Source organism: Astyanax mexicanus, chromosome 23, assembly GCF_023375975.1.
Source record: "Astyanax mexicanus isolate ESR-SI-001 chromosome 23, AstMex3_surface, whole genome shotgun sequence".
In the NCBI taxonomy this organism is placed as follows: domain Eukaryota; kingdom Metazoa; phylum Chordata; class Actinopteri; order Characiformes; family Acestrorhamphidae; genus Astyanax; species Astyanax mexicanus.
The window spans coordinates 6,810,023-6,822,219 of record NC_064430.1 but is presented as its reverse complement, the minus strand read 5'-3'; the positions used below and the strand labels follow the sequence as shown (position 1 = coordinate 6,822,219).

Below are 12,197 nucleotides of genomic sequence, written 5' to 3'. Positions count from 1 at the left end.
TTCTTTAGTTGGATGCCACAGAAGAACCATGTTGGGTGGTAGAAACTTTCACTAGATGCGCACTCACATGCCACATGGCATATGTCATATGTTTAGTAAGAAAGTAGAACTACTTTACTACTGTATTTAAGTACTAAAATACTGAATTTGTATCTACTGGAGTGATATTTTTACTTCGTTACTGTACTTAAGTACTAAAACGTAGTAAAATACAGCATTTTTGTACTTAAGTATAGTAATGAGGTAAAAATAACACTCCAGTAAATACAGATACAGTATTTTAGTACTTAAGTATAGTAGTGAAGTAAAAAGTAGAAACAGTTACAGCATTTTAGTACTTAAGTATGGATACAGCATTTTAGTACTTAAGTACAGTAGTGTAGTAAAAATAATACTCCAGTAGATACAGATACAGCATTTTAGTACTTAAGTACAGTAGTGAAGTAAAAATAATACTCCAGTAGATACAGATACAGCATTTTAGTACTTAACTACAGTAGTGTAGTAAAAATAATACTCCAGTAGATACAGATACAGTATTTTAGTACTTAACTACAGTACTGTCGTAAAAATAATACGTTAAAATAATATGTTTTTAAGGAGTCTAATTTCTGGTCTGTACACAACCAAATAAACATTTTTTTCTAATACAGCAGTCTTATTAGACCCAATTCCAACAGTAATATTATTTAAAACTTAGCAGATTAATACTATGGATATTTAATAAGACATCAAATTGTGGTCTATTCTTAACGTAATGTTCAAAATACAGTGGATTTAACCTGAAAACAAATGTATTTTACTTTTAGCTAGAGAAAGGTCTGCATCTTGTTAAATTATGGTTATTCAGCTTTAAACTTGTCTGTAATTTTTAGCATGTTCAAAACTATTACAACTGAAAGATAGAAATGATGAATGAAAAACTGAGTCAGTTTTTGCTGTCCAATGAAAAACATGCATATCCAGAACATCAAGTTTACACGGGATATAAAAATCTACTTAATTTTCAATAGAATTTCAATAAAATTTCATGTAATTTTGGAGAATGTCTTTTAGTCCGTTCATCAAGAAATTTTGACACAGTGTGAGGGACAGTTCAAATGATGTAGTAAACTAAAAACTGACAAAAATTTAAATACTTTTTTTTCATTGGACAGAAACAAATTCAAAGTTGAATCAAAGACAAGCTGTGACAGTGAAACATTTGTAAGGAACATTTTGAGTAGTGCGTAATTTAAACACTGGAATTCTTTTATCTTGATGTTTTACACATTACTTCCTTTTCTTCTTTCTGTCTCTTTCTGTTTCTTTACAAATGGTCTCCAGAGTGTAAAATAATAAGCATGAGGGATAAGGTCAGGCCGAGCCCATCGGTCAGCATTTTTTGGCTCAGACTCTCGACCAGAACAGAGCTGTTTTTGATTTGTTCCTCCTCAAATCGCTCCCCTCCTGAGGATTCTCATGGCTTGTCAAAACACCTCATTCATCAAGCCATTAGTCTGAAGAAGCACAAACACACACACACACACTGAGCCGGGAGAGGCCTTCTGGTCAGTGAACTGTCTGATTGGATAAATATGCATCCTGTCAACCTTTACAACCTTTGTTTGTTTAGGAATTGTGATATATCTAATGCGAACAAGTTCTCAATATGAAGGCTAAAACCAGAGGGATGACCTGTCCTGAAGTTCATCTAGGGTAGTGCACACTTATTGATATTTCTGGATACTTCTGGACAGAAGTTCAGCTCAGCTGTAGCTGCCATGTTCGCCATCATGCTCAGTCCAAAGTAAATAAATAAGAGTAAATAATAGACCCCTGAAGTCGTGCGTCATTCTGTAGTCCTTGTACGGATTCTGTAAGAAACATAGACTGTATATAGCTGGACAGATATTATATTGCCCACTAGGGGTGGGCAATATAATATTGTATACAATATATCGTGACACAGAAATATCATGATATTAAAAATCCATATCCTGATAATAGGGATGGTTTGTCTTAAAAGTAGTCTATTATTTACTGTGAAGCTTTAAGTGTATTTTTTGTATAATTGCTTTAGTTTATAGTTTTTGTTTGCAGTTTATATGCATGAAAATATTCTGCAATATGTTTTGCAGCATTATATTATTTTATGCTATATTATTTATTTTGCCACATTGTGATTATGGTGTTATACTATTATACTATATTCCTGAAATTAATTCATTATTTTTCAGTTTTCCGACTTTGCCAAGTATATCGTTATCGCAAAAATACCCTGAAATATCGTGATATTATTTTAGAGCCATATCGCCCACCCCTACCTTCCACCACAGTAACTGTAAATTCCGGAGTAAATAATTTCAGCATTATTCAGCTAAATGCTCCCCGAATAATGAACATTTTATTACAAAAATGGCAGTTAATAAATCCTGCTGTCCACCAAACATGGTCAGTTTCCCACCCATTTAACAGGATTTGTCCTTTAAGCCTTTACGTTTACCTCAGCAGTGCTATTCCAATCATACATGAAGCATTGCTGCTGCTTTTTTTTAAATCCTAATGAGAAAACTTAAAAAAAAAATGTATAATTATTTGGCCAAATACTAAAAAGTTTGTGAGAATAGTTTTGGTTGCCAAATATATAGACGATCCTTGACATTTTGCCAAAGTTTGCTTGGCAGCTGAGAGATCCAGCTTTTTAAAATACCCTCCGTGCATAACCACTTAAAAAAAATAGATGTGTATTTTAAGTTTTTTTTTTTTTTTTTTTACAGAATCTGAGGTAGGCAACATTTCATATTTTCCTATTAAGCTGGATTACAATAAGATACTTGCTATTAACCTGCCTAAAAAAACATTTTACAATAAGGATACATTAAATAATAGTACTTACAACAGAATATCTCAATTAATTATTATTTGACACTCGTTAAGACATTATTTATAATGACAAATAATTTTAAACAAATGTTTTACATTATTATTTACAGCATTAAGCTTTCTAATTTAGCAATGATTAGAATTAATGATTAGTTTAAGCATTATTTACCCATTTGACAATATTTAACTGTTGTTATCACTGTTATTTTGTTTGTGTTAAGTGTTACCAACTTATCTCTTGCAATAAAATAAAAAATAAAATGCATCAATTATCATCAACAAGTCATTTGCATCAACTAAAGCATGGCAGACACTGGGGTGCTGAAACTCGACACTTTTAATACATACCAACAAAAAGACAAATACTGTAAAATATCAGACGAACAGTGTAGTAAAGCTTCATTTGATGCCGTGTGACGTTTGTATTTGATAAAATATAATAAAAATGGGCATCTAGCCTGTAAACTGGCAACTTTACCTTCTATTTCAAAGCATTGTGCTGCTAAATATAGCTATTTATTACTGTTAATTGTAATATATTGCTTAGTTTCAGTCTGTGTTGTGAAATTCAATCCAAAGGAACCTTTCCAGTCTGCTACAGATGCTATAGTACTAGTAGTAGATGTTACCATTAAAAAAATAAAAGATCTACAGAAACGTGTTGTTTTTTTGTTTGTTTTTTTTGCACTCAATTGTCTTTGATTAATATGTAACAACCACAAAAGCCAGCAGGGTGTTACATTAAATGAATGCTGTAGAAATTATTAAGCATTAAGAGCAAATAATAATGTTTTTTACTTAATTTACCGAAGCTATTCATTTAAATGGGAATTAGATCTTATTTTTTATTAGATATTATCAAACATTTCTTCACAAGTCCTTGATACAGTCCTTCACAAGTCAGTCATTCACTGATAAAAGTACTTTAGAGTGGTTTGATGGGGAAACAGGCTCTAATCTAGAGGAAAACGTACCCAGTCAGAATGGTTCACAGTCGTAATAGGAGTTTAATGTGTCTTCCAATGTAAAAATTAGTGTGTTTTTAACTTTTACAGACTATAGCTGTGTTTTAGAGCCTAGGATGCCTTCAAGATAGAACAGATCCTCAGCAGAACTGTCTTATTACGGTTTCTTATTAAGAGAATACTCTGAAAAGAGGCACAATAAGTGCAAAAGGCCATGTGCGCTCTGACTTTGACAGACTGCTATTGCTATTAGGCTTTGGAAGGCAACTACTCATAGCTATTTCGCAACAATAGTTTTGAAATATTTCACTTTATTTATGGTAGTACAATAAGAGCAAAGCATATTCCCTAAGGAAAAAGTTCTGTTAACTTCATAATATTGGTTGGGCATGGTAAAGTAGTTCCGTACTGGAAGACAAATGTTACACTGATGGTTTAGGGCCATAAAAAAAAAAAAAAAACAACAATATTTTCATTCTACATACAGGTGGTGATGATAATCACAATTGTTTCCTCTTTCATATCAGACCACTCTGAATATCTCTTTTAATATATGTATATATATATATATACATAGCTCTGGAAAAAAATGAGATCACTTTAGTTTCTGAATCAGTTTCTCTGATTTTGCTATTTATAGGTTTATGTTTAATTAAAATGAACATTGTTGTTTTATTCTATAAACTAATTAGAAATGGCTGAAATAACGAAAAAGATGCAGAGCTTTCAGACCTCGAATCATATTTATAAAGTTTTAAGAGTTCAAAAAACAATATTTGGTGGAATAATCCAGATTGCATGCATCTTGGCATCATGTTCTCCTCCACCAGTCTTACACACTGCTTTTGGATAACTTTATGCTGCTTTACTCCTGGTGCACAAATTCAAGCAGTTCAGCTTGGTGGTTTGATGGCTTGTGATCATCCATCTTCCTCTTGATTATATTCCACAGGTTTTTAATTTGGTAAAATCAAAGAAATTCATCATTTTAAGTGGTCTCTTTTTTTCCCAGAGCTGTATATATGTCATTAAGCGGATTTAGGAAAGAAAAAAAACAATGGAGGGCAGCACATCTTTTTTTAAACGCAAGTCGCTGAGCACTGCCAAGCATCTCAACACACTTGCAAAAAAATGTTGATCACATGACCAGGTGAATGCCAACAGTGCCACAGCCCCTTAGAAGTAAGAGCGAGAGGGCAAGCATGCCATCCAGTCTGTTTCCTTATACTGTTTTCTACAAAGGCCAAAGTCGGGTACAAGTGCGACAACTGTGACAACTGGGGTTCGATCCAAACCATAGAATGCATAGATTATTTTCTATCTTCATACTGTGTAAAAAAACAAGTATAAAATTAGAGGCATACAGTACGAGTCACAAGTTTTGGACACTTTTCCTCTCATTCAATGTGTTTTCTTTCTTTTTATGTTTTTTTTTTTACATTGTAAATTTAATATTGAAGACTATATTAAAGCTCTACAGGAACATATGCTGAATTATTTAGTAAAAAATATGTTTTATACTTTCGATTCTTCTAAATAAATGGCGCATATATCTTTGAGGACAGATCTGCAGACTCTTGGTTTAATTTTAATCTCAGTATCTTCATGAGGGAGAGTCACCTGGAATAGTTTTCTCAGCGTCTTGAAAGAAGGAGTTCCTGGAGGTGCTGAACAATAGTTGCTTCTTTTCCTTCATGCTGTGAAGCTCCAGCTCATCCCAATTAAATCACCTCAAATCACCATCTCAGTTCATCAGGTTTAGATCAGGGGATTAATAAGGAGGAATAATCATTTTTACTGTTTAACAGTGTAAACTGTTTACTACATAATTTTATATGTGTCCATTCATCGTTCATGTCTTTAATATTAATTTACAATGTAGAAAATACATTAAATAAAGAAATAAAGAGAAAAAAAAACATTGAATGAGAAGATGTGTCCAAACTTTTGACTGGTACTGTCCATATTGTTGTGGTTGCACCAAAACCTTGTATCTCTTTGTAATAGGCACAAAAAAAAAAAAAATAAAATAATAATAATAATATATATATATATATATTTGGAGAATTTCTTTAAGAAATGGTCAATTCATGATGAAACTATGACACAATGCAAATAATAAACAACTACCAAAAATACCAGATTTAAATTATATTTTTAAAAAATAATAGAAAAAAATGGAGATACAAGGTTTTGTTGGACTTGCAACGAAATACAGGTTTCTTGTAAAAATCTGTCAAAATGTTTAGATTATCTGCTTAATTTGAACAGAAATTAGTCTGAAAATAGCTGAAAATGTTTTTTTAAATATATAATTATCATAAAAAATATATACTGTATAGCTGTTGTTTTCCAAAATATGGTGGCACCCAAGAAAAAAAAAATACATCTATAAAGATGTTTGCACAGCAGAACTTTGCTTTTGTTGCATATTAAGTCTGAATATACAAAGACTTTTTTCATATAAATGAGTAAAAAGAGCCTAATTCTGCCCTTTTTTTTTGCATTTATTGCAACACGACCGTCTCCTTCATTTCTGTGGCGAGCTGCTGCTGATACTTTACTATAATCTATTTATTTTATTTATTTAATGGGTGCTGTTGACTCAAATCAGTCAAAGCTTTTATAATCGTTACAAAAACAGTTCACTCCATCACTTCAGCCCGGACACATCACTCCCTATAAGAGCTGGATCTGATCCAAAGCATGCATCCAGTTGCACTCCCGAGGAGGAAGAAGAAATATGCACAGTCTTCCCAGAATTCCACACCAATCAAATTTAGAGAAGTGGCCTAAACAGAAAGCACTCAAGCTGGCTCCGACAAGTCTTCATATCGTCCGAGTCCTCAGAATGTCCCTCGTTTTGTTGGGACTCGGTGGATGACTGCGTTGGTCGGGTTGAGTTTCACATCAATTTTGTACTTCTAAGAACGAAGTGTCTCAGATAGCTCCATCCATGAAGTCTCGCCTCGTAAACCCTTTCTGCAAAATGAAATAAAGCAAGAAAAAAAAAGGGTTAAAATACTATATATTCAAGACATTTAAAATAATAAAAGAGATATACAGTACTGTGCAAAGGTTTTAGGCATCAAAGCAAATTACACTAATGCTTTTATCTCAGAAATAGGAGTGTTTTTACTTAAAAAAAGCACCATATATTATTTAAACAGATGCAAATGAACATAAATACAGTAAAACGTAACAAGGAATTCTCTCATTTTTAACTAAGTATGTAGAACAAAGTGTAGTTCTCAGATTTCTCCTGGATGCTTTTCCTCAGACAGCATGTGTATAATATGTTCAGTTCCGTCAGCAGCTCACCTGATTTACCAATTTTACCAGTAATTTACCAAACCAGGTGTTGATTAATATGATGAGAACTAGAAATAAAGATATTAATAAAGATTAGGAGATGTTTTAAGGACAACAGGGCTGTAAAAGCCCTGCATTTTGTAAAATTGCTGTTTGTATTTATTTTAATGCTGTAATAGTGTTTTACTGAGCTAATAAACACTTACTGCACACTGAAATTCCCACAGGTGCCTAAAACATTTGCACAATACTGTACTTTTTTATATATTATACTAGTGCATCTCAAAACAAGAAATAAAGGCTTTACATAGATCACTCTGTGTGTTATACATCTATATAATATATGAGTTTGAGTTTCACAATTTAAACTGTATTACTGAAGTAAAGACACTTTTCAATGATATTTAACATTTTTAAAATGCACTAGTGTAAACAGTAATATTACACAACAAAATAGGAATTGAGAAATTGAGAAGCCGCCCCAGCTTGTAGATAAAGTAGTCGAGACAGAAGCTCTGAATCTGGTGTTCACAGGACACCGCGACGTTAAAGCATCACTCAACTCAACTCAACTTTATTTATAGAGCACTTTAAAAACAACAACAGCCGCAACAAAGTGCTGTACATAGCAAATTATTGGATGAAAACAAATACTAGAAACAATAAGACAAATTAAAATTAAAAAGTATCAATAAGAATAATTTAGATGAATCTATAAGACAAGTAAAGTAAAAGTAAAACAGTAAAATAAAATAATAAAACAAACAGAAATAAAATGAGTAAGTATAAATAAATCACTGCATACGATTAAAGTTTTTTTTTAATGCAAACTTAACATTTTACCAATTTTATTGCTACTAAATGAGTTCAGTTAAGGGAGCTAAGGTACTTTTTATTAACAGTATGCTGAAATGAAATTCAATTTAATTAATTAACTCTAATTACTACCTTGCTTATTTAAATGTGTATTTATTATTTATTGGATTTATTTATTTATTCTGTATTCAGAAATAAATATATGATTTGATCTGAAAGATAATTAATGACATTTTTCTATTTTTTGGATCCTAAAAGAAAAAATGGATTAAATCTAATAACTAACTCTTATTGTCTTTTTTTATCTAAATGTGTTTTTTTTTTTATTTATTTATTCTGTATTTAGAAATAAATATATGATTAGACCTGAAAGATAATTAATGACATTTTTTTTTTTTACTTTTTGGATACTAACATAAAATATGGATTAAATCTGATAACTAACTCTTACTACCTTGCTTGTTTAAATGTATATTTAATCTGTATTTAGAAATAAACATATGATTTGATCTGAAAGATACCAAATAACATCTTTCTTTTTTTCAGATTTCTTATTGCTTAATGACACATATGCGAAACATATAAAACATATGTGACAAACTTCAACCAGTGTTCAGCCGTGTATTCAATCCATGACATAAATTCATCAGGCAGGACTGACAAGTGATTTAATTTTTTTTTATTTTTTTTATTTATTTTTTTTAGAACAGCATGTCATCATCATGCTTCTTCTTTATCACCCAGCCGTTGACGCCCCTATAACACGCCAGGGTGACATTGCACAACGCTGAGAGGAAGGTGTTGGCTGCCGATGAACTGTGAAGACACTGCCTCAGCGCTGATAGATATTACAGCAGTGATTGGACCCAACAACGACAGACTACGCCCTGCATTCCAGTGTCACATTCCACACACGGCACCTAGCTGACCAAGGCCATTATGTGCCAGAGCTGCACCGGGCTTAGAAAACTCTAAAGCTGGAAATACTGTTATAAAAAAACAGTGTAACATTCAGCGACAACAGAACGGTTACAAATTTATACTTTTATACACTATACAGTAGGGGTGGGCGATACGGCCCTAAAATAATGTCACGATATTTCATGGTATTTTTGCGATAACGATACTCTTGGCGATATGACAAAACACTTTTTAACAAAAATTAAAAAAATACACTATATATTGCAAGAAAATAAAAAAATATATATTTTATTATTACATTCAATATAATATTGCACACCCCTAAGTATGATATTAAAAAATACAAGAATTATCAGATTTGTAACAGAAGTCAATGATCCAGAATGTCATAATGCTAATAATAATGCACTCCAAATATCTCCATATATCCAGGATTAAAGTAAAATAAATGATACTGTACAGATATAATCTGCATGATATTTCAGTATAATATAATATCGTTCACGATATTTAAAAATGTTGACAATATTATCGTGTACGATACAATATGGTACACCCCTACTATACAGTATTACTTTTTTGGTTTAAAAAAACAAAAATAAAAAAGGACACTAACAAACTAACTTTAAGAAACTACACTGAGTCAGCAGAGCCATATTTTATAAACCACTAGAGTAAACTCAGCTCATCAGTTTGTATAGTCTGTGTTTGCACAGAGAAAGTTACTACATGTTAATCAGTAACAGACTTCAAGCAAATATTTGACAGGAACAGGCCAAACCACGAATAGGCTGATATGCCTCATAGGAAAAAAGATATGAATAGAGATCCACTATTAAACACACATGAGCAATGCAGGTGGAAAAAATGATGGAAATATTGCAAAATATTAATAAATCATATATATATTAATCATATATCTAAAGTAAAAGGGTTAACAGCTGTTTGGTTTGTTCTGCAGAAGTTTGAAAGCCTGGTTACTGAGAACACAGATTTGTCTGCAATAATAATTGACTTTGTTTCATGCTGTATTTTATGTAACTTGTGTGTTTTTTATGAATTATTTCTACTGCGTTGTGTGTTAAAATATCAACTTGCCCAGGGACAGCAGATAAAAAATTAGCCATCTGGCTAAAACTGGCAAATCAATCAAATCAAAATAAAATCAAATCCGTTTTATCCGTTTCAAGTGAGGGATATATGTAGGAGAACAGACATATGAAGACTGCATTTAAGAGGATTTAATTTGCTACGGTACCATTATGTGCAGTGTGCTTACACATAATTTAACTTAAGAGTTTGTATGTGTGTGTATATGTATGTACGTGTATGTGTGTATATGTATGTATGTATGTGTGTATGTATATGTGTGTGTATATGTATGTATGTATGTGTATGTATGTATGTGTGTATGTGTGTATATGTGTGTATGTGTATGTATGTATGTGTGTATATGTGTGTATATGTATGTATGTATGTGTGTATATGTGTGTATGTGTATGTATGTATGTGTGTATATGTGTGTATATGTATGTATGTATGTGTGTATATGTATATATGCATGTATGTATGTGTAAGTGTGTATATGTATGCATGTATATGTATGTGTGTATATGTATGTATGTATATGTATATGTATGTGTGTATATGTATGTGTGTATATGTATGTATGTATATGTATGCATTTCATTACACACACACACACTAAAGACTGTACTTATACACTGTACATTTTATTTTTTATTTTATTGTATTTATATGTATCGTTATATTTTATCCTTTTGTAACTTTGTGTATTATACCTGCTGCTGGATGTCTAGAATTTCCCCTTGTGGATCAATAAAGTATGTATATTTATCTATCTATGTGTATGTGTGTATATGAATGTATGTATGTATGTATGTATGTGTAAGTGTGTATATGTATGTATGTGTATGTGTGTATATGTATGTATGTATGTATGTATGGATCTATTGAAATCTTGTAACTTTGCAGAAGATTTGGAAACGAGGTCAGAGTGAATGTGTGCTGTAATCAAAGCTTAAGGTGGTGCAAATAGTTATCAGTGTATTTATCTTATTCACAAGCTGTTACCATAGCAGATGTGCTAAAATTAAAAAAAACACAATACGCTCCATGTATTTTTGAAAATATATTGAAGACAATGTCTGTGAAGGCCTGAATCTGAGTCTCACCTGCTTGTAGTCTTTGTGGAGTTTGCTGTATTGAAACATGTTCCCCAGCACTGTAGCGGCCGCCTTAGCCGCCTTCAGCTTTCCTGGACTGAGGCACAAAAGGAAGTCAGAAACATGAGAGGCGTTGGTCGGACAATACACAGGACAATTCAGCTAAATAATGAATACGTCATGTAACCTAACAGCGCAGAGTGAAAACAGGTTTCTATATACCACAGTACATAGTGTATATAGTACTCCTTTCAGCATATAGAATTGTATGTGGGCTTTATGCATTACATATTATAACTAATCCCTGAAGGACATGGAGGGTTTTCAAGTGATGAAATTTGTGAAGGACTTCAGCAGAGTGAGATCTACAGCAATACAGCACTTTTAGCCAATGCTCTCAACAGGCTTACAATGCTAGCTATAGGGGTGTTGTGCTGAATTTAGCACCCCTGCCAGGAAAAGCACCCCCTTTTGGAGCGTATTTCTAAGTAAAGGTAAAGCGCTTTTATCAAGAAGACAGTGGGTATGGGCTGCTGAGAGGGTGAGGGGTTGTAGATTTCATGGTGGGGGCGCAGAATTCGGCACTACTACACTAAAAATTCACTATTTTAACACTATTATATACACAGTACCTTTAAAATAGGCAGGATAGGAGAACAGATGGCAAAATTAATTCTGTGAAAATGAATGAATATCAAATATATTTTTAGCAACATCTGGAATTCAGGCATTTCCATGCAATTCATTTTGCAATTGGCGAGCTGAGAACTACCTCAAGACCAAAAGAGGAGGGGCTAAAATATACTGATGTTGACTTGAGTTGGTGAAGAGTTTCCACTACTGTATTCCACCCAAATTCAGCCAATCCGTCACTACACGACTGCACCAAATTATCATTACTCCAACTGCACCAAAATCTGCAGACTAGAACCAGCCAAAACAGACCAAAACTGGAACAAAAATTGGGTTAAAATCAGGCTAAAAGTAGTGTAGTGTAACTCTTCGCTTAACCCTTTGAACTCTAGGCTGGTTTGGTGTGTTTTTTTCTTCGTTTTTGACAGTTCTTCAGGTCTTATAACACAGTAATTATATCAGACAGTCACATGCCCTGTTCTCTTTTACTCCAGAAGAC

The 12,197-nt window shown here is 32.5% G+C and overlaps 1 protein-coding gene across 4 annotated transcripts in view; it reads right to left on the bottom strand.

The window, feature by feature from the left end:
* Window positions 1–12,197, bottom strand: part of pkp3b (plakophilin 3b) — a 209,806-nt gene that overhangs the window by 154,453 nt on the left and 43,156 nt on the right. For 3 of the 4 annotated variants that reach the window (XM_022667087.2, XM_022667085.2, XM_022667086.2), the window contains 2 exons: window positions 11,075–11,162; window positions 4,125–6,812 (listed from right to left, as the gene is read on the bottom strand). In XM_022667087.2, coding sequence (XP_022522808.2) covers window positions 6,771–6,812; window positions 11,075–11,162 — 130 coding nt within the window. In that variant the 3' untranslated portion in view covers window positions 4,125–6,770. Of the gene's footprint in view, window positions 1–4,124; window positions 6,813–11,074; window positions 11,163–12,197 lie in introns of those variants that run through there. The other variant, XR_007429062.1, reaches the window with a different exon arrangement.